The 24,193-nt window shown below is 41.5% G+C and overlaps 1 protein-coding gene across 1 annotated transcript in view; it reads right to left on the reverse strand.

The window, feature by feature from the left end:
• Positions 1 to 24,193, reverse strand: part of LOC124721402 (alpha-aminoadipic semialdehyde synthase, mitochondrial) — a 285,169-nt gene that overhangs the window by 128,056 nt on the left and 132,920 nt on the right. The window contains exon 11 of the mRNA XM_047246342.1: positions 2,612 to 2,742. Within this exon, the coding sequence (XP_047102298.1) occupies positions 2,612 to 2,742 (131 nt within the window). The remainder of the gene's footprint in view (positions 1 to 2,611; positions 2,743 to 24,193) is intronic.

The raw sequence follows: 24,193 nt of genomic DNA on the forward strand, positions 1-24,193 counted from the left end.
CACAGATAAACCGAGCGACGTGGTGCAGTGGTCTGCACACTGGACTCGCATTCGGGAGGACGACGGTTCAAACGCGCGGCCGCCCATCCTGATTTAGATTTTCCGTGATTTCCCTAAATCGCTTCACGAAAATGCCGAGACGGCTTCTTTGAAAGGGCACGGCCGATTTTCTTCCCTAATCTGATGGGACCGATGACCTCATTGTTTTGGTTCCGGCGGACGTTCGAGTCCTCCCTCGGGCATGGGTGTGTGTGTTTGTCCTCAGGATAATTTAGGTTAAGTAGTGTGTAAGCTTAGGGACCGATGACCTTTGCAGTTAAGTCCCATAAGATTTCACACACATTTGACCTTTTTTTGACCTCATTGTTTGGTCCCCTTTACTGTATCAACCAACCATCACACAGATAAAGATAAGCTCTCCAGTGAGTTTGATCCGATCAAGTGAAATGTGAACCTGGAAGGGCAACGATGCAATTTAGAAAATATTTGAGACACAGTGAGCCAAGGGCGTCTCTGTTCCATATTCTTTTTAGTTTTTCATAATCATGGAGATCATAAACGATTATAGTAGATCTTTTTTTTTTCAGTTGATTAGCCTCTAGGAATCTTTCTTTTTCCGAAGTGCAACATGGTACAGTGCGGCTCTCGTTGCCTGAAACAAATTTCACTTGCTCGGACTATTTACCTGAACCTGAATGATATCTTCCCTCGAACAATACTTGTGTACAGAGTAATGTTGCCAATACTCGCAAGTCAGTTCAGAACTCCCTTAGAGAGTGTGCAAAACAATGTGTGAACCACAATGAAGGATTTATTAAAAACCTTTGACTACATGTCTATTGTGCATGTGTTAATTTAAAAGTCATATACCAAAGTATAAAAGATATTTTTTGCTTGAGATTTAGAATCTCGTCGATGGCGAAGTCACTGCAGGCGGTTTAGCTATAGTAGGTCAATTTGACATCTATCTTAAAAACAGAAATCATTCAATTAGAGAGACTACAGGTTGTTATAAAAGAAAATTCTGTTTCCAGATATAATAAATGAGGCATAACTTGACAACTATACTAGAATTTTCTTGAAGAATTGCGGAAAACGGCGAGCCAGCTCTACCAGGCTCTGGAGCTTTGCGATCTATTGATTATTGACTGTTGTTGTTGTTGTTGTTGTGGTCTTCAGTCCTGAGACTGGTTTGATGCAGCTCTCCATGCTGCTCTATCCTGTGCAAGCCTCTTCATCTCCCAGTACCTACTGCAGCCTACATCCTTCTGAATCTGCTTAGTGTATTCATCTCTTGGTCTCCCTCTACGATTTTTACCCTCCACGCTGCCCTCCAGTACTAAATTGGTGATCCCTTGATGCCTCAGAACATGACTAATATGATGTTTTTCAATTAATCTAAAAAGAATGTACTCACAGCATCGGCAGTGTACAAATTTTAAAAGGACAGGCCTAGCATGTGCTACAAGTAGTATAGGAACAGCATTCAAAAATCTCACGTGATACGTTAATTTCATATTAAATAACCCTTACGAAACCATCCCGTCTTAAAAGAAATTTTGTAGTGTTAGGATCCAGGTAGACAATGCAGACTGTTCCAATGTTCACGTTTAGACGTACGAAAAACTGCAGTTTAGGTAAACATTGGAGATTCTCCTGTCAGTTTTGCTGTATCTTTCGGTCAGTTTTTTCCGAGAGGTAACAAGGGATCAGTCACGCTATAAAATTTTCGCTTTACTTGCATAAGAGAGTTCACATTATTCTCTGTAGGTATCACATTACTTAACAGAGCACCAGATAACAGACCGTGTGAGGTGATGCAAAGAAATACCGAAAACATCCGCAAGCTGTGCTTCTGGCACTGGATTTTATAGACAATGAAGCTTGGTTTTATTGATGCCGTGTTTCAACTAAAACCATCCGCCAACCTACTGCTGATTCTTTCGTTAAACGATACTCCAGCACTTCGCACAAACCTTTGTTCTGAGTATTCAGCTATAATTGGCTTGAAATGTTTTGAGAAACCTATCTATGTTTGATCTTGCCCTGTGTGACTGCCGGGGTTCTATATATGTTCTATATATGTATATAAGAGGTTTTGAATGGCGAAGAGCGCTGCTGAGTGTCTTGAAATAGTTACGAAAACATGAAATAGCTGGATCTTTTCTGTTCAATCTCCCTAGTATGATTTTTACTAGCATTCCGACATGTAGATGACGCTATGAGTGATAGACAGATGCATGCGATTCCTGTACGGGTTTCGGTGATTGCAGGTGATGCGATCTCTCATATATGGATACCAACCAAAAGCTAAATACTAAAAGTCGATGAACGATTATCGATTGAGAACAGCGTCTGTTCCTGAGGGCTGATAATACTTAACTTAAGATCTAACAAATAATTATTTACATCAGCTTCTGAGCGACAGAGGAAAGATAACAGGAAAATATGTCTGTGGAAATATCATCAGTAGACGTGAGAAAATGTGTGGGTGCATAAAGTATTTGGACTCATTTTGTTCGTAAACTTTTTGAGTAACTGATGTGGAAGCCTTGGACGTGTAAAAGTGAAAGACAGTTACATGGGAGGAATAAATACTCGTATTACTCACCAAGGACGATTTCGACGTTCTCCTCCCTGTCTAGATACTCGACGACTGGCGCGCTGACGAAGCCAGCTCCCAGCACGACGATCTTCTTGGGCGGGGTCGACGAATCCGCACTAGCCTTCTGCCTGCTACGACTAGGATACAAATTTGCACTGATGAAAACAAATTGCATCACATTGTTGCTGTTCTCTTATGATTTAACGAGCTGAGATAGCGAAGCCACTACAAAAAGATAAACTTCTGGTTTGATAATATTAAGCTCAGGTGATCTCGCCTATTCTAGATACGCCTCGTCTATGTCCGTTAGGAAATGATCAGTGTAGGATGCAGAAATCGTGGTGTCAACATACTACACTCCGTACCTTTTTGAAATTGTGAATAGAACGGTGGAGTGTGAACGAACTGTTTCATGAATGCCTGCACTAAACTATTCTCTTTTATGCCGTCGTTACATTCACCAGTGAAAGATCAAGAGCAGTAAAAATGGTTTACGTATATTTCTGCAATATTTCTGTGTAGGTGCCCCTCGTGTAGTGCCAAATGGAGAGCATCTCAGATGAATTCGCTCAGTATTGGCCAGCTACGGTTCTGGTTTTCCTATTGTCGCCTTATGAGTGCCCCCTGTAAGCTCTGGGAGTGCTTACAAAACAACCGTCTGGCATGACAGGTCAACTATGTTCGTCGCGGGATACTGGGATCTTGGCCTAACAGCCAACCGAGAAAGGTGGAGCAGTAATTAAGGCAGTGAACTAGGATTCTGAAGGAGCGCGGTTGTAGCACTTCCTACCATCAGATTATATTTTCCGCAAGTCGCCTAAGGTAAAGACCGGGATAGCCCCCCTTAAGAACGTCACGGCCAACATTCCCTATAGCTCTCCAACCCGAGTTGATGCTACATCTACATTGTCCTCGCCTACGACGGAGCTTTAAACCATAATCCCCCTTTTCATTTAGATTAAGCACCCGAATCTTGATAATAGTAAAAACCTTTGCAAAAGAACCTTCAACCACAAGGCATGCTACATGCCAATGAGATGTAGTTCATATTGTATAACTCATTATATCATCCCCCCACACGCTATGATATCGCTGTTGAGGAGGTCAGCGTTACGTCAGACGGAGTCTGAAGGGCTGGAGGTGACTGACGCCAAGCTGTAGTTCGTGAAACCAACGTCAAGTTCGTGGCGTACTTCACTACGACCAAAAAAGATCTTATGATGTAGCTCTTCTTGTTTCAGTCATCGCAGAACATAGTTATCTGTTATTTAGTAATTTATTTGTAATTTATATCCCTTATCACTTCCTATACTTCCTAAAATAATTGGTTTACTTATTAAGCAGCAGTTTAGTCTTACGAGTACTTACATCTATTAATCAGCACAGTGTTATTACACGTTGCTGTTAATTAATACTAATATTACATACATTAATATTACTCTGTATCAATATTTTCTTTGTCTTTAAATGTAATACCGTTTGGTTAATATTACCTTCATTGCATTTAGTGGGATTTATTTCCTGCAGTCGCGTTTTTTATAACATCAAAACCAGAGGAAATCAATGTCAGGACTTCTTTCTTGGGCAAGTTGGTAGGAGCGTTATACAGTTGTGCTGCATTTTATTAAGAACGACATGGTATCATTATGGAGTTGTTTTCCTTTTTTGTTACCTGTATTTTATTCTCATTTCTTGCTGGTGGGAACATACTCACAAGCAGCTGTTTACTATGTGGAGAAACCACAATTAAACCATAGCAGGTATGGCAGCTTGTGGTTTCTATGGTTTGCTACTGTTGTAAAGTCGTAAGTTGTGTGAATGATTATTATGTCCTACTTCTTCTGGCTAGTATTTTTCTAGAACATCCGTCATACTGGAGTGAATTTCCTTAACTGCTATTCCACAAAAGTTATTTAAAAATACGTATTTGTGTGTTATTAGGTTGGTTATTTCTCGGAGGTACCTGATTAAGATTTCTTTCGTGGTACTTTGTAAACTGCATTTTAAGTAGACTCTTCGGTTTCGTGTTAGTTTTCGCAGAAACTGTTTCTTTTCGTTTGAGTCGGTGAAGTCCGCCGGACTGATTGATGGAACAAGTAAGTTCACTGCTGGGTGCCAGAAATGAAGAAAAGATCGAGATAACAACCAAATGGTAGATGAGCAAGTGACTTTAAAAAAAAAACTCGTAAGTGCAACACAGGTCCGTATTGCTGAGGTCCTTAAGGCATCGAAGAGCGTAGATGAGGCCTTTATTCATCAGTGGATATTAAATGGCTGCTGCTGATGACGACGATCGTATAGTTGTATTTGCATTTAAAGCCCTAAGACGTTTGCTGCCAATGTCTGCTCATGAAATAATTTGCCTGGCATGTTCGCTGTAATGCCTAAGGAATAAACGACAGCTGACTACTTACAGAGACCTTAAACGCACCAAATAATCGTAAATTCATGCCGATGTGCAGAACATAGTTAGGGATGCGCCTCCCTTCTCTTCCCTGGTCATAACAGAGAAACTTCGTGACTTTTTCTGATAGACATCTTTGACTTTATGACAAATACTCTCTCCTAAAGATAGAAAAAATGACTAACTCCCTTTCATGCATTATGAAGAACAGGAGATCATGGTTCAATGTCTCATCGACTAGCAGGTCATCAGGTACGGAGCACAATCTTATAAGGGAGAGTCAAATAGAAACGAGACAGGCTATGTAACTAGCATGGCGCGGACGTTGGTAACGCAGGTAGGTGTATAGGGTGTTACAAAAAGGTACGGCCAAACTTTCAGGAAACATTCCTCACACACAAATAAAGAAAATATGTTATGTGGACATGTGTCCGGAAACGCTTACTTACCATGTTAGAGCTCATTTTATTACTTCTCTTCAAATCACATTAATCATGGAATGGAAACACACAGCAACAGAACGTACCAGCGTGACTTCAAACACTTTGTTACAGGAAATGTTCAAAATGTCCTCCGTTAGCGAGGATACATGCATCCACCTTCCGTCTCATGGAATCCCTGATGCGCTGATGCAGCCCTAGAGAATGGCGTATTGTATCACAGCCGTCCACAATACGAGCACGAAGATTCAAATGGTTCAAATGGCTCTGAGCACTATGGGACTTCACTTCTGAGGTCATCAGTCCCCTAGAACTTAGAACTACTTAAACCTAACTAACCTAAGGACATCACACACATCCATGCCCGAGGCAGGATTCCAACCTGCGACCGTAGCGGTCGCGCGGTTCCACACTGTAGCACCTAGAACCGCTCGGCCACACAGGCCGGCAGCACGAAGAGTCTCTACATTTGGTACCGGGGTTGCGTAGACAAGAGCTTTCAAATGCCCCCATAAATGAAAGTCAAGAGGGTTGAGGTCACGAGAGCGTGGAGGCCATGGAACTGGTCCGCCTCTACCAATCCATCGGTCACCGAATCTGTTGTTGAGAAGCGTACGAACACTTCGACTGAAATGCGCAGGAGCTCCATCGTGCATGAACCACATGTTGTGTCGTACTTGTAAAGGCACATGTTCTAGCAGCTCAGGTAGAGTATCCCGTATGAAATCATGGCGGTGAATCGAGAAAGTACAGTACATACTGACGAAACTAAAATGAGCTCTAACATGGAAAATAAGCGTTTCCGGGCACATGTCCACATAACATCTTTTCTTTATTTGTGTGTGAGGAATGTTTCCTGAAAGTTTGACCGTACCTTTTTGTAACACCCTGTATATAGAAGTGGCTTCTATTCGGAGTCGGAAGGAACAGCGCGAACCTTCACCTCTGTGTTATCTGTCCGTTAGAAGTGCGCGACGTCAGGCCAGCAAGTCGTGTGTGTGTCCTGCGTCACTATGGAGGTCGGAAAAGAGGAACAGCGAGGTGTAGCGCCCTTTTAGACTGCGGAAGGAGTGTCGGGAAGTGAAATCCATTCGCGAATATCTGCTATGTATGGCGGACATAGTACGCCGTGTGAGGGGCTGTTTGCGTGGAATAAACGATTTCGAGAAGGTCGGGTGTCACTGAAAGACAGTAGTCGGATAAGACAGGCTCCTCGTGACATTATTCCTTCTGCCACTGCTGCGGTGGATGCTGCATTCAAAAATGATCGACAGCGGACGGTGGAAGACATACGGCTCTTGTTGGGCATAAGACACGGTACCGCTCACGATATCGCGACACAATATCTGAAGTTACGCAAAATCTGTGCGCAGTGGGATCCCCAGTGCCTGACGGAGGAGGAGAAGTTAAAGAGAATGTTGGCATCACTGCAGCACCTGGAACGGAATCACGATGAGGAACACCGTTTCCCGTCCCGTACTGTCGGTGGAGATGAACATATTTCGAGCCGGAGAACAAGCGTCAGAGCCAACATTGCAAACATCTGGGCTCACTCTCACCGAAAAACACCAAAGCCGTGCACGCCAGCTCCCGGAAAGTCATGATGACCTTTCTCTTTGACTGCACGGCCCCGCTGCTGTTGAGTTTCTGGAACGCGGCGCCACAATTAACGCACAGTGCTACGTGGACACATTGCAAAAATTGAAGCGTACCATCATGTTCAAACGCCCAGGAATGTCGACAGACAGGATCATTCTGTTACAGAATAATACCCACCCACATGTTCGCAGGGTTGTGTCGACTGCGCTGCAGAAGTTTCCTGGGAAGCCCTTACAAAAAAATGGTTCAAATGGCTCTGAGCACTATGGGACTCAACTGCTGAGGTCATTAGTCCCCTAGAACTTAGAACTAGTTAAACCTAACTAACCTAAGGACATCACAAACATCCATGCCCGAGGCAGGATTCGAACCTGCGACCGTAGCGGTCTTGCGGTTCCAGACTGCAGCGCCTTTAACCGCACGGCCACTTCGGCCGGCAAGCCCTTACACATCCTCCGTACAGTCACAAATAAAATGTAAATGTCGTGTGACTAGGGCCTCCAGTCGGGTAGACCGTTCGCCGGGTGCAAGTCTTTCGATTTGACGCCACTTCGGCGACTTGCGCGTCGATGGGGATGAAATGATGATGATTAGGGTAACAGAACACCCAGTCCCTGAGCGGAGAAAAATCTCCAACCCAGCCAGGAATCGAACCCGGGCCCTTAGCATTGACATTCTGTCGCGCTGACCACTCAGCTACCGGGGATGGACCATACAGTCGCGATTTCTCCCCATGCGATTTCCATATTTTTGGAGTCCTAGAGTAAGAAATGAGTGGCCGTCGATCTGCTTCGGACGGCTGGGTACAATCGTGGTTCCGTAAGCAGCCGCATTCGTTTTTCTGTGAAAGCATTGACCATCTTGTCTCACAGTGGGATAAATGTATTAACCGTTATGGGGATTACTTTTGAAATAAGAAACAGTTTACTTACTTTTACCATCTCTCCTGTTTTCATTTGACTTCCCCTTATACAGGGTTATTATAAATGATTGAAGCGATTTCACAGCTCTACAATAACTTTATTATTTGAGATATTTTCACAATGCTTTGCACACACATACAAAAACTCAAAAAGTTTTTTTAGGCCTTCACAAATGTTCGATATGTGCCCCTTTAGTGATTTGGCAGACATCAAGCCGATAATCAAGTTCCTCCCACACTCGGCGCAGCGTGTCCCCATCAATGAGTTCGAAAGCATCGTTGATGCGAGCTCGCAGTTCTGGCACGTTTCTTGGTAGAGAAGGTTTAAACACTGAATCTTTCACATAACCCCACAGAAAGAAATCGCATGGGGTTAAGTCGGGAGAGCGTGGAGGCCATGACATGAATTGCTGATCATGATCTCCACCACGACCGATCCATCGGTTTTCCAATCTCCTGTTTAAGAAATGCCGAACATCATGATGGAAGTGCGGTGGAGCACCATCCTGTCGGCGCTGTCTGTCTCCAGTTGTGGCATGAGCCAATTTTCCAGCATGTCCAGATACACGTGTCCTGTAACGTTTTTTTCGCAGAAGAAAAAGGGGCTGTAAACTTTAAACCGTGAGACTGCACAAAACACGTTAACTTTTGGTGAATTGCGAATTTGCTGCACGAATGCGTGAGGATTCTCTACCGCCCAGATTCGCACATTGTGTCTGTTCACTTCACCATTAAGAAAAAATGTTGCTTCATCACTGAAAACAAGTTTCGCACTGAACGCATCCTCTTCCATGAGCTGTTGCAACCGCGCCGAAAATTCAAAGCGTTTGACTTTGTCATCGGGTGTCAGGCCTTGTAGCAATTGTAAACGGTAAGGCTTCTGCTTTAGCCTTTTTCGTAAGATTTTCCAAACCGTCGGCTGTGCTACGTTTAGCTCCCTGCTTGCTTTATTCGTCGACTTCCGCGAGCTACGCGTGAAACTTGCCCGCACGCGTTCAACCGTTTCTTCGCTCACTGCAGGCCGACCCGTTGATTTCCCCTTACAGAGGCATCCAGAAGCTTTAAACTGCGGATACCATCGCCGAATGGAGTTAGCAGTTGGTGGATCTTTGTTGAACTTCGTCCTGAAGTGTCGTTGCACTGTTATGACTGACTGATGTGAGTTCGTTTCAAGCACGACATACGCTTTCTCGGCTCCTATCGCCATTTTGCCTCACTGCGCTCTCGAGCGCTCTGGCGGCAGAAACTTGAAGTGCGGCTTCAGCTGAACAAGACTTTATGAGTTTTTCTACGTATCTGTAGTGTGTCGTGACCATATGTCAATGAATGGAGCTACAGTGAATTTATGAAATCGCTTCAATCATTTGTAATAGCCCTGTACATTGCGCAAGGATGGGGATGGAAATCAGCCATGACTAAAACAAAAATCCCCGCATACACCTTAAACGATTTTGGGAGACTGTAAAACGAACACAGGACGGCCGAACTCTGCTCCTCTTCAGTGGGAGATGAAGTGAATACGTAGTTCTACAGTAGTGGTAATCGGTATAAAGACATGGATATTTGCAGGAAAATTGACATTGTCGGTTGGAATTTCTGTGCACAATGTATATGCAATAGTTTTAGGCCCAGTATACCAATAAATATAATGAAATGGTATCGCATTTGATGACAGTATACAACAAGATATCAACGATTCAGGTGGTAGAGGGTAGAACACGATATAAAAGCAGTCGGTTCTGAGCGGTGTTAGCGTGTGCGTACGTGCCCTTACTGCAGATAGGAAACATACACTATTAGTGACATTGCGTGTTTTGTACATAAACCACGCTTGTGACAGTGTGTAAAGACAACTGTACATATAATAATTTTTTTCTCTATGAATTTAGATAAATTAATGTAAGCAATGTTTTGAACTTCTTTTTCGGTTCGTATCGTTATGTTAAAGAGACTGTGAGCAACTTTTGAAATGAATATTATTATTTATGTTAGATTTCAAATAATGTGGTAATCAAAGGGAAGTGTATTTAAGGTTAAAACTGTTGTAAGATGTGAAAATTGTAATTTATACACTTGTTCCATACGTAGGTAATGCATTAGGATATGTGTAGTAGAAAACCTGTGGTGAATACCCTACCTGTAGGGGAGCGGGAAAAGGTGGAGGCAGGCGAGCGCGGGAAAACGCACACTGGCGCGGTTCGGCACAACGGGCTCAGTATTACAGTCGGAGGCGAGCAACGGTCGGAGTTGGGTGTCGGTCAGAGGAACATGTACTGTACCGAGGAGGCTACCCAGGAAAAGTGGATTCCATTGAGCCTCGGATGAACCGATTCCGACGACTACTTGGCATGGCTATATTCTGAGGCACAAAATTGGAAAGATTACGACGCTAAGAAGATGGAAAGTGCCGATGTAGTGTGAGCCTTAGCCGTGCTTGTATGTGTGCCGTGCTGCCCGCTATCTCGCTGCCCGCCATCCGCCGCACCGACTTGCACAGGTCAAACCTTTATTTCATCTTTAGAAGTGTATCTGTGTGGACCAGTGTCGAAACTGTTTCTAATTGTTCAATAATAACGTGACTTTTACCAGAATTGCCTTAGCCATTACTGATCCTGATCACTGACCTAGACAGGGTCCTTACCTCGTATTGTGCAACCCGAGTATCCTGAACTGAAAGTTTAATGTTAGTGTTAACGAAAATCATCAGCAGATTAATCTATGCAATAAAGAAGTCTAAAGTTCTGTGTGTTATTGCAAATGTTGGTAAAGAACAAAAGTATGACTGAATTGGAAGAGAGTTTTTTGAATTGAGTTAGCGATGTTATTTAATTAATTTGAGACAGAAATAATGACAGTTAAATTATTCAGAAGTAAGACAAAAGAGTAGTTATCCATAGATTGATAATTTTGAGTGTTAATTTGCCTTCAGTACTTAATAGTTTCAGTTTAACGACCATAACAGTTTCAGGGTCCCCCCCTTCTCTCGTCCATTCTTTCAAACCTTGAAATGTGCTGATCAGATTTGACCAGTAAAGCTAAATTCTATATTAATCCTAAGTGTATTAGTGTTTTTCCATACTTAATAGTGACATTGTGTGTGTACTTTCAAGATTGTCGATGCCAGGGTAATCCACGCCCGATTTCAGTCTGATCAATATACAAAATGCAGTTCGTAGTAGTCATTGCTGTGTGGTGTTGTGTAAATTTAGCTTGTCCAAATTAGTAAAAAAAGAGAAAACTTTAGTTCAGTGGATTTTTCTGGTTCCAAACTTTGCCATATAACGCAACGTTACCACGTGTAGTTATGCTTGTACATGCACCCACTTGTACAAGGAAAAACTCTCTCATTGCCTAATTAGGCTGGCGACCGAATTATTAATCGTTGTTAGCATCTACTGTGTGTACTTCTTGTCCATGCGAACGAGTAATTATACTTTACATTTGCTTGATGCATCACTGTAGTTATTGACTGAGTATAAGTCCGATCTTGCTTCCATTAGATACACGCGGTCAACTTATGTACTAAAATCCTTGTTTATAAGGTGAAGCCCGTGAACTTATTACAGTACAGGCTTTATAGAGCTAACGTACGTCCGAGCAGGGCGGTAGCGTTACAAGTGGCTTCCCGGTGACAGGACATCCAGTTGTTGTCGGTTACAAATTAACGTAAAGATCAAACAGTGGATGTTCAGTGGCACGAATTATAATAATATTCAGTAAAATAAACTGCAGTGGGAGTCAAGTGTAATAGTGTGGTGTTATTGGCATTCAATATGGACAGGAACGTAGGCAGGGTAGATGCGCCAAGCGAAATGGAGAATGCGGCTGGCAGTAGCAGGAGTTTACGCGGCCAGATAACAGATGGCGTTAGCGGAAGACAATTGGCGTACATACAATACCATGAACACGTCAGCGAACAGATTGAAATGTCGAGATCGTCTCGAACACAGCAAGGGACAAAACAGAAAGAAGAGGGTGACTTTGTAGATGATGGTGGGTACGTGAACGAATCCACTGACATATTTGATTCTCCACAGATAAAGAAAGAACCGAAAGAAACTTATGAAGTAGAACCGGAACACACAGATTCCGTAGAACAAAACAGTGTGAAAATTTTAAGCATGAACGATTTATTTGAACAATTAACCAAACAAATTGCAGGACAGAGTGAGCAGCTCAAAATACAGAACTAGCAGCTCAAAACGCAGAATGAGCAGCTTAAAACGCACGTTGACGAGCAGCTCAAAACACAGGGACGTCAGCTCAAAACACAGAATGAACAGCTTAAAACACACGTGGATCAAATTAAAGCACAGGTCGAAGGACAGGGAATTAAAATTAGTAAACAAATAGAACAGGTAGAACAAAAAGTAGGTAATTTAAGTTCTGTGGTAAATACTCTGAAATTTGAAATTGATACCATTAACAAAAATATGGATACTATGCAGGAGGAAATTGGAAACATTAATAGTAGATCCGATGTTGAAATTCTCAACATCCAAGAGAAAGTAGAACCTCTGGTTGAAACTAAGATAGACGAAAAAGTTTTCGGTCTTAAAACTGAGATCGTAAACGAATGTCAACACGGGATATCACAGTTGGAAAAGGTAATTTTAGAAACTGAAAGGGATTTAGATAAAAAAGTAACCGGATGTGTTCAAAATTGTGAACAAAATACTACGAAAATTCAAGGCAGAATTTTCGATCTGGAGAGCAAAATTAAAGAAAGGCCTGGTGTTGTCTGTAATGGCACACCGATTACGAAGCTATTAGAAGGCGAGGAACGCTTCGACCCAGCCAAGAAACATAACGGGTGGCATCCGTTAGATTTTATCAAAAATTGCGAGAGAGTATTTCCTGAGCACTTGTCTGATCAGGAAAAGATAAATGTGGTAATTAGCACCTTAGCAGGTGACGCTAAGCGCTGGGGAATAAATTTAAATACCGAACGAATGACGTTCGAAGAATTTAGGCAAAGATTTACGGAAGAATATTGGTCTGAACAAAAGCAGGACCATTTATGGCGCGAGTTTATCATGGTCAAACAGCATGATAACAGGGGCAGGAATTCTTTGAAAGATTTCTGCGAGTATTGGTACCGGAAATTGACGCATTTAAGAGGCCGAAGGTCAGATTCAGAAATTATCTGGGAGTTATATAAAAAGCTTCCACAAGATTCAAAGAGGTATGTAGGAAGCAATCATCGTAGCTTCAAAGCATTTCTCGAAAGAGTCGAAGACGAAGATCATTGGCGCGAAAGTCGTGCCAATTATCAAAATTTTGGTAACCGTAATAACCGACGCAATGACGAACGAAATGACGACGATGGATTTCGCGTCAATATAATACAGAGAGGAAGAGGCAGAGGAAGAGGCAGAGGAAGTTATCCAGGTCGCGGTCGAGAGTATACCGCGCAAAATAATAACGACGCGGGAAACTAATTTCCGCGAACGTTGCGGGCCAAACGGAAGCGGACAATACATACCGGCCCCGAATTAAGAAAAGATACCGGACCGACCGTAATGTAATGAGACAGGCTAGGGACGGACATGGAACGCCGCGACGTGTTGTGGCGAAACAAGCGTCAGGTGCGAGCCAGAATGAGTCATCTCTGCCGCACAGAGCGCTACATGTTAACAGGCGAGTGGAGCATCAGAGGGCAACGGCCCAGCCTAGCAGAACATCTGTTCGGAAAGAAGCCGCTAGCAAAACGGCAGCAGTAGCTACGAACATAGCCGTAAGAGCTAATGAAAATTTTACGAGTGATAATTCCGTGGCAAAGGAAACAATAAATGAAACTGTGAATACACAGAGAGGTGCGGTTAGCAGTGTTTGCAATGAGATAAAAGGCGAGGATGAATTAGCAGAAGTAACTGATTGGCGTGTGCAGATCGATGATCTGTACAAGGGCCTAAAGCAATGTGAGTGGGAGGATTTTAAAAGGGAGTATGAGACAAAGAAATTAGTTGGTGAAAATAGAGATAGTAGGGACGTCCATAAAGTGACGTAGCCCAAATTTGAAGAGGGGAGAATAAATAGCGCCGCGCAAAGTACGCGTGCTGCCGATAGGAGGAAGGTTAATGATAGGAAGGATTTGGAGGATGAAATCCTCAGCATTGACGAAGAAATAACTTCTGCTAACAGTCCGCCAATAGTACAAGCTGCTACCGAGAGGCACCGTGGAGAAGGGGCAGATGATTACCTGAAAGTAATTAAAGTCCACGAGGATTACACAGAATATGAAGTCACAATAGATGTAAATAAAGCTGATGATGAGGCCGTTTTGCCAAAAGAGGAGATGGATTTAAAATCCAAACCTGACGACAATACAGAGGAAGAATTTAGTGCCTGTCTCAGAAAAGCTTTTATGTTAGAACCTGAAAGCGATCCGGAATGGTCGGATTACGACGATAGTTCGGATGATGAAAGATACGCAAATACAGACGAAAATGAATGTACTAACTCTCCCTATTGTGCAAAAGTAGCGTACTTAAGTGAATCTGATGTTGAGGAAGAGAGTAGTGGTGATTCTAGTGAAGATGAATTTTCAGGTGTAAAGGAAAATGAATATACTTTTACTGAAAGAGGGTATGAGAAAATCAGTGAAAATAATAGGGATGCAGTTAATTGCGATATTGTACCTAATGATGAAGAAACTTCAAAACAAAATCCAGACGTTGAGACCGAACAAAGAAAGAAAGAACCACCTGACGACTCAGTGTTTATTTTGCGAAGAGTTCAAGTAAGCAAAGACTTTGAACTCCAGAGGCCTAAAAAGCCACCAGACTTAAGTGACTGTTTGATGAACCATAAAAGACTGCCTTGTTAATAAAGAGACTGGGGGCAGGGTGCTGTATTTGTATATATTATTATGTATGACTTTATTATTACTGTAACTCAGTGTTATCTGAAAGTGAATTATTGTTTTGTTGAATTAGAGCCTGGGGCAGATTTATATCGGATTTTGAGAATGTCATGAACACTCTACATCATGAAACTACAGGATGTCCACCGGAAGAGATTTTGTTAGGCAGAAGTAGTAAAAGTTTAATTGAAGAAAAACTAGAGTTTCCACCTTGTACAAGTTTGGGATTGGATCAAAAGAAAGAATTGGTGATAAAAAGGGCAAAGCAAAAAGCTGAATCTAGATCTAAAAGACACAATAAAAATTTAAAAGTTTCAAAATTTAAAATTGGAGATTATGTTCATTTAAAAAACCCACGAAAAGTCTAGTGAACTAAACCATGAAATTTCAAAATTTAATTATATTTATAATGGGCCATATATAATACAGAACATTCCACACGATAATGCTTACTACCTGATCTACCCAAAATCCAAAAGACCTTTAGGTGTAAGAAACGTGGTGGATCTGAAACTGTATGTTCCTAGGAACGAGTAAACATGCTGTATCTTATACTGAACCCAAGTTATTCTAAATGTAACTAATTTTTATAAATGTCTGTATACCCTTGAAAGTGTGCTAATGTAGTTATGTGAGTTTCAGATTACCAATTGTACTGTAACTGTAAAAATGTATGGAGAAAAGGACTAAAAAGAAAGGATAAATGCTATCATCCAGATAAAAGATGGGACTGTCAAAAATGAAAATGGGCAGTGTATGAACCATAATATGAAGGACTGCCAAATACCAATGAGGGCAAATAAATAGTCAATGGAAAATTGTAAATGTGATCCAGGAGATGTAACAAAATGAAGTGAAAAGGACTGCCCAAATCCGCAGAATAGGCAGCAAATATGTGTACTTAATTTTCTGAATATATGTGTGTGTTTTGTTTAGTAAGTAAGGAAATGGACTGCTATTCAAAGCAAGCAGCGACAAATTATCTTATAGTGTATACAAAATATGCAATTGTTTTTGTAGTTAAATGTTTGTATTCCAGAATTTTAAATTATTTCTTTGAGAAATTTAGAAAAAATGATTAAATTGCTATTTTAGTAATGTTATGATGGGAAGTTGGACTGTGCAAAAGGCACTTGAGTAAATGACAAGTAATTATTCTTGATGTGTTAAAAGAGTGTAAACCTATATACAGTGAGTAAAAGGAAATATGTAGTGTAAACCTTTTGGACATTTAAGTAAAGATTCAGAACCACTGTATAATTGTAAGATGTAGTGTTCCCATAAAATTTGGACTTAAGAAAATTTTCTGGAAACAGGGGCATGTGTAACGACAACTGTACATATAACAATTTTTTTCTCTATGAATTTAGATAAATTAATGTAAGCAATATTTTGAACTTCTTTTTCGGTTCGTATCGTTATGTTAAAGAGACTGTGAGCAACTTTTGAAATGAATATTATTATTTATGTTAGATTTCAAATAATGTGGTAATCAAAGGGAAGTGTATTTAAGGTTAAAACTATTGTAAGATGTGAAAATTGTAATTTATACACTTGGTCCATACGTAGGTAATGCATTAGGATATGTGTAGTAGAAAACCTGTGGTGAATACCCTACCTGTAGGGGAGCGGGAAAAGGTGGAGGCAGGCGAGCGCGGGAAAACGCACACTGGCGCGGTTCGGCACAACGGGCTCAGTATTACAGTCGGAGGCGAGCAACGGTCGGAGTTGGGTGTCGGTCAGAGGAACATGTACTGTACCGAGGAGGCTACCAAGGAAAAGTGGATTCCATTGAGCCTCGGATGAACCGATTCCGACGACTACTTGGCATGGCTATATTCTGAGGCACAAAATTGGAAAGATTACGACGCTAAGAAGATGGAAAGTGCCGACGTAGTGTGAGCCTTAGCCGTGTTTGTATGTGTGCCGTGCTGCCCGCTATCTCGCTGCCCGCCATCCGCCGCACCGACTTGCACAGGTCAAACCTTTATTTCATCTTTAGAAGTGTATCTGTGTGGACCAGTGTCGAAACAGTTTCTAATTGTTCAATAATAACGTGACTTTTACCAGAATTGCCTTAGCCATTACTGATCCTGATCACTGACCTAGACAGGGTCCTTACCTCGTATTGTGCAACCCGAGTATCCTGAACTGAAAGTTTAATGTTAGTGTTAACGAAAATCATCAGCAGATTAATCTATGCAATAAAGAAGTCTAAAGTTCTGTGTGTTATTGCAAATGTTGGTAAAGAACAAAAGTATGACTGAATTGGAAGAGAGTTTTTTGAATTGAGTTAGCGATGTTATTTAATTAATTTGAGACAGAAATAATGACAGTTAAATTATTCAGAAGTAAGACAAAAGAGTAGTTATCCATAGATTGATAATTTTGAGTGTTAATTTGCCTTCAGTACTTAATAGTTTCAGTTTAACGACCATAACAGTTTCAGGGTCCCCCCCCTTCTCTCGTCCATTCTTTCAAACCTTGAAATGTGCTGATCAGATTTGACCAGTAAAGCTAAATTCTATATTAATCCTAAGTGTATTAGTGTTTTTCCATACTTAATAGTGACATTGTATGTGTACTTTCAAGATTGTCGATGCCAGGGTAATCCACGCCCGATTTCAGTCTGATCAATATACAAAATGCAGTTCGTAGTAGTCATTGCTGTGTGGTGTTGTGTAAATTTAGCTTGTCCAAATTAGTACAAAAAGAGAAAATTTTAGTTCAGTGGATTTTTCTGGTTCCAAACTTTGCCATATAACGCAACGTTACTACGTGTAGTTATGCTTGTACATGCACCCACTTGTACAAGGAAAAACTCTCTCATTGCCTAATTAGGCTGGCGACCGAATTATTAATCGTTGTTAGCATCTCCTGTGTGTACTTCTTGTCCATGCGAACGAGCAATTATACTTTACATTTGCTTGATGCATCACTGTAGTTATTGACTGAGTATAAGTCCGATCTTGCTTCCATTAGATACACGCGGTCAACTTATGTACTAAAATCCTTGTTTATAAGGTGAAGCCCGTGAACTTATTACAGTACAGGCTTTATAGAGCTAACGTACGTCCGAGCAGGGCGGTAGCGTTACAAGTGTCACACGCAAAACAGTTATCATGTGATGAAAAAGCACTCTCTAATCGTCAGATTGTCGAGAAAAAGTCATAAAGTAAAACAAGTGGTTTCCGGCGTTCCCCAAGGGGTGTTATAGGCCCTTTGCTGTTCCTTATCTATATGAACAATTTGGGAGACAATCTGAGCAGCCGTCTTAGGTTGTTTGCAGATGACGCTGTCGTTTATCGACTAATAAAGTCATCAGACGATTAAAACAAACTGCAAAACGATTTAGAAAAGATATTTTTATGATGCGAAAATTGGTTATTGATTCTAAATAACGAAAAGTGCGAGGTCATCCACATGAGTGCTAAACTTAGGTTACACGATAGATCAGTCAACTCTAAAGGCCGTAAATTCAGCTAAACAGCTAGGTATTACAATTACGAACAAGTTAAATTGGAAGGAACACGTAGAAAATGTTGTGGGGAAGGCTAACCAAAGATTGCGTTTTACTGGCAGGACACTTAGAAAATGTAACAAATCTACTAAGGAGACCGCCTACACTACGCTTGTCCGTCCTCTTTTAGAATACTGCTGTAAGGTGTAGGATCCTTACCAGATAGGATTAACGGAGAACATCAAAAAAGTTCAAAGAAGGACAGCACGTTTTGTATTACTGCGAAACAGGGGAGAGAGTGTTACTGAAATGAATTTGGGGTGGACATCATTAAAATAAAGGCGTTTTTCGTTCCGGCGGAATCATCTCACGAAATTCCAATCACCAACTTTCTCCTCTGAATGGGAAAATATTTTGTTGACACCGAGCTACATAACGAGAAACGATCACCATGATAAAATAAGGGAAATCATAGCTCGTAGGGAATGATATAGGTGTTCGTTCTTTTCGCGCGCTATACGAGATTGGAATAACAGAGAATTGTGAAGGATGTTCGATGAAGCCTCTGATTTGCAGAGTATCCATGTAGATGTAGAAACCGAACTGTTCAAGTACAGTGAATGATAATTTCGTTAGACTGGGCGCACGATATGGACAGCACTGAAAATATTGGCAAAATAAAAGATTATCTGAGACATAGGAAGCATTACTTTCGCGCAAAGCAAGGCCCACAAACTGTTGTTCTTCTCAGCTTGTTGCTGATCTACAGTTGGCGGTAACTGCCAGACGTGTACGACAAGTTTTGTCACTAGACAAACATTTTTCATTCAAGAAACGACTGCAGAAACTCGCTCTAACACCCAAACATAAACTGGCTAGACATGAGTTTCCACTTCATGGATTTTAGAATGGGATAAAGTGTTCTTCAGTGATGAGAAGAATTTCAATTTAGATGGGCAGGATGGATTTCAGTACTACTGGCATGATATGAGAACGGAGCAGCAGGTAAGAATGAGCAGAAGTTTTGACGGTGGAAGAGTTATGAGTTGGGCAGCCTTCTGCGCTAAAGGTAAGTCACGCATTGCTTGGCTAGACACTAGAATGAACACTGACATGTACACTGAGATGCTAGAGACAGAATTGATTAGAATATATGAGGACCTAGGGTATGGTAGTCTAATGTTTTAACAAGATAATGCATCTGTGCATGTTTCTGCTACGACCAAAAAGTGGTCTGAAGATAAAGATTTTGACTTCTTGCCCTGACCTGCAAATATCCCGGATTTGATTCCTTTGAGAAACATTTGGAGGATACTTGCAAGGCGTGTTAATTGCAATGGAAGGCAATTTGAGGCAGTATGTAAGCTGAAAAGAGCGGTACCAAAAGAGTGGAGGATAATTTCACTGAAAGAGCTACAAACCCTGACAGAATCAATGCCGAAGAGAATCTCTGAGATAATTAGAAAGAACGAAGGTTGGACAAAGTACCAACAATCTAATAACACAACAGGACAGTGAGTGCCTTTATACCAATTTCCATGCAGGAAATGCAAAGGTCCTACTCTGTTACTCATGTTATGAAAGAAAATATGTTTATGTTTTATATGTATCTACTGCTTTCATAGTAAATTCGATACGTTTATGCTTGACATTGTACTATTACTTTCGCGGAACCCTACGTTTATACTGATTTTTACTACTGTGTGTAGGTATTTCGATGCAAATATGACAATACGCTTATCGTCATTATCATCATCATCATTGTGGCACGTTGCCTGCTCCTTGGTTTATTCATCAGCCAAAACAGCACATGAACATCAGAGACGCATCCCATAACAAAGACAAAGGATGTCCTACTTTGGAAAATCATATTGTGTCTAAACAGATGTCGAACCGAGTAAGTCGATCATTAGGAACTCAGGCATGCCCATATATTAGCAAACACAGACCAGATGTCCCATGGAAAGATCTAAATGGTCTAGGGATGGACAACGTAAAAGCTGTAGCCGAACCACTTGTCCCTCTCAGGGTAATAAATGGCTATTTCTCTTTTCCGAAGGCTACCACTGAACTGCAGACAAAAATAAGATATGTTTCACAAAATTCCTGGAAAACTGTTGCGTGTCCAAAACTTGCAGAGACGGTATTTGGATTCAGAATTTTCTTACCATCTTCAGACGTCAGTTTGTCGCAAAAACAAGACTCAATGATTATTTCAAAGAGGTAAGAATAATAACTACAAAAAATTCTTTCTGGAGCTTTTTACTCACAATACAGCCAAATTCTTCATCGCACGTATCAGCTCAAGATCTGCTGTGGATGATAACGCTACAGTGCAGATGAATGAGATTATAATTGAACCGTTGCAGCCCACAATAACAGGTATCAGCAACCACTCACTGACTGTATGCGTTTTACCATTGACCCGGAAAAAGAGATTTTTCAAATAACAACCTTAAAAAGATATTTCTACAGCACCCCCTCACTAATATCCCATTTATATTTTTCATACGCTGTCAAAGGTATCAGAATATATAGTCCATCATCAGCTTTCCGACAACTTAAGAACGAATAACCGACTGGACGAATTCCAGTCAGGCTCCACAAACATTGTAATACGACATCTGCTGTAATAAAAGTAGCAGGCAAACTGAAGATACGAAATGGCTGACAAGATGCGACTATCACATGGTTTTAAGAGTGCAGGGACATCACGCCCTAGATTTCATAGTTTCATGTGTAATCCTCCAAATGCAGTACAATGGTTTCTTTCGTACACGGTATTGCGACAACAATGCGTAATGTATGGCACTGCAAGCTCATGATGGAAACAGGTAGTATCAAAGGTTTCGCTTGGTTCAGTATTAGTTCTTGTATTTTTCTCTTCGTATGTCAGTGATGTGTCACCAGTTCTGTATCACTATTAATACTACATGTATGCTAAAAACTTTCAGTTATACGTAAGTCCAAAACCAATAACTTGAGAGTAACAATATGGGACGTCAATGTTGATCTGCGTCCACTAGCACAATTGACACCGAGTATAGCGTTAAAGCTCAAGCAAAAATTCAAGCGATTCTGGCTGGTCATTCTAAGGTCACTAGTCCGAAATTTCAGAATGCCTCCGATCTGTCGTCCCAAATGGATCAGACATAAATTTTTCATCCTTAGCGAAGAGTCTGGGAGTGATTTTAGGTGAAAACCTAACCTGTTTTGAAAACACAACTATAACCTACATTCTCATCTTTCCACACACCTCAACAATATAATAAGTTGTTCCTTTGAACTTATAAATTAAATCTGTAAGAACACTTCTGCTTCCAATTGATGAAGACAGTGATGGCACTCTTCAAGGACTTTCTCAAGAACCTCTTGACGCTTACAGTGGTCATAACATACCTGTAAGGTTCGTTACTCTGATCACGGATATCCATCTTATGTGCTGTTATCCTGGCTACGTACTGGCAAGCACAGAGATTTCCACACACTTTGCTTAAAGTCTGAATAACATCTACAGTCACTCATATCTCTCCTCGATCTCAACAATCTTATCGGAACAGCACAGTAGCAGCACTCGTCCTTATCAGAGCAAAATACTTTCTATTCCAGTCCATGACGAAGCTGAAGCCATCTCCGTAGCAGGAACACGACCCTGCCATACTCTTCCTCACAATATCTAATAACTGACTTACATCTCCATACTTAGAACACAGCTAGTAACTTTCCTCTGAAAACAACAGTAACGTCTTCCCTAGATCGTGAACGCATCTCTACACCACTACAACTGAACACCTTCCTTCACCATCCAAAAAACACTAGCTGAAATAGTCTACCTTGGGACGTTCCGGCGTTACTGATATGGGTAAGTATTCATACTTTAGTGTCAACGTCTATGATATCAGTATCGATGTCAAATATTCGATAAGTTGATAACGTCATAACAAGTGTCAGAGTATAGGTATCTGAAATCTAGAATGGGATGTGGGAAAATCATAACATTTTACAACATGTATGCGGTATCCATGTAGTACACAGGAAACGTAAATTCAGTAATAAAAATTACATTCAATGTTCTGTCTATAATAAACGTATCAGGTTGCAGTAAATATACCAGCAACAGTAGTACATACCGACTACCTTGTAAAAGTGTTCAGGTAGTGATTGCTTCCTTGTCCTTTACTACTTGTGTTTGAATTTTATATTCGAGTTAGTTCATAAAAATGTTGCATAATTTTCATTCTTCGTCTTGTATTTTAAATAAGTACTTTTATATTAAATAAAATCCTAAAAATACACTCATGTTCAGAAAAAAACAGAACACCTTGAACGACTAGAGATAAGACGTTCATATTCACAGGTCATGTACATTAGTATGTTCTGCAGAAATGGTTAGCATTTCAGTCACTTCGGTTCAGCATGTGTCCTGTTGCCTAGTAGCCACAGGATCCGCCATAGGCCCTGATAACTAGTTCCATGCGCAATGGCATCGACAAGTATAAGACGCGAATGGCGTCCGGTGGTGCAGCCATCCATGCTACACTCACCTGGTTCCAAAGTTCATCTGTTGTGGTTGGCATTGGGTCAAAGCGCTGCACCCGTCATTTCACCATATTCCACACATTTCCGATTGGCGACAAGTCTCGTGATCTGGTAGACCAGGACAAAAGGCTGACATTCTGTGACACCAAGAAGGCACGTGTTGGCGCAGCAACATATGGTCGTGCATTGTCTTGCTGAAAAATGTCGTCTGGTACGTTGTGCAGAAAGGGTATGGCTAGGTAGCCGGCCGATGTGGCCGAGCGGTTCTAGGCGCTTCAGTCTGGAACCGCGCGACCGCTACGGTTGCAGGTTCGAATCCTGCCTCGGGCACGGATGTGTGTGATGTCCTTAGGTTAGTTAGGTTTAAGTAGTTCCAAGTTCTAGGGGACTGATGACCTCAGATGTTAAGTTCCATAGTGCTCAGAGCCATTTTTTTTGGGGGGGGGGGTATGGCTGCAGGTCGCAGGATGTCGTTCACGTAGGTCACACTGGTCATTGTGCTCTGGACATGAACCAACTGTGATTTGTGTTTGTATCCAACAGCATCCCACACCTTAGGGTTTTGAGCTGGCTCTGTATGTCTTGTGCGAATGCAGTAAATGTGATGCCGCTCCCCCTATCTGCAGCGAGCCAAAACGCGGCCATCATTTTCAAACAAACAGAACCTGGATTCGTCCGAAATCATTATCTGATGCCATTCTTGTTCCCAGTGAGGTCCTTCCATACACCATTGCCGTCTAGTGTGTCTATGCACATGTCATAAAGGTAGGGGGAGAAAATAAACGGCGACGTACTGTCACCTCTGATAGTGTACGATGTGTTACACTGTTCCACTGTCGCGCTAGAGCTGTGGGCGACGCAGATCTGTCCTGCAATGCCAGTCAGATGAGGTGTCGATCTACTCGGAGGGAGGTGTGACTTGATCTATCTCGTCGTGTTCTGCAGCCTTCCGCGAACCATTCTGCACGCACCCGTTGCAGTGCCGGAACACTTCATTCCACACGATCTCCAATTTGTACCCTCTTTCAAACTCACTGATCTGATAGTACGTTTCGTACGTACGTCTGCAAGGTATCTTGCACATCTGCTCAAGGCACACTGGTCCATTACCTTCGGTTTATAGCGACAATGAGAGAGACAGACAAATTTTAACGGTAGGTGGCGTTGCGCTACGATAGCGATGTTGACGTTGAACCCACAAGCCGACACGATTCAACTGCTAATCTTTTCTGCAGAACATACTAATGTACATGTCCTGTGAATACTAACGTCCTATCTCTAGTTGTTCAATGCGTTCTGTTCTCCTGAACCTAAACGTAAGAAAACAATCAATATCTAGAGATACTCTCAGTATCGACA

This window comes from Schistocerca piceifrons, chromosome X (assembly GCF_021461385.2).
Source record: "Schistocerca piceifrons isolate TAMUIC-IGC-003096 chromosome X, iqSchPice1.1, whole genome shotgun sequence".
In the NCBI taxonomy this organism is placed as follows: Eukaryota; Metazoa; Arthropoda; class Insecta; order Orthoptera; family Acrididae; genus Schistocerca; species Schistocerca piceifrons.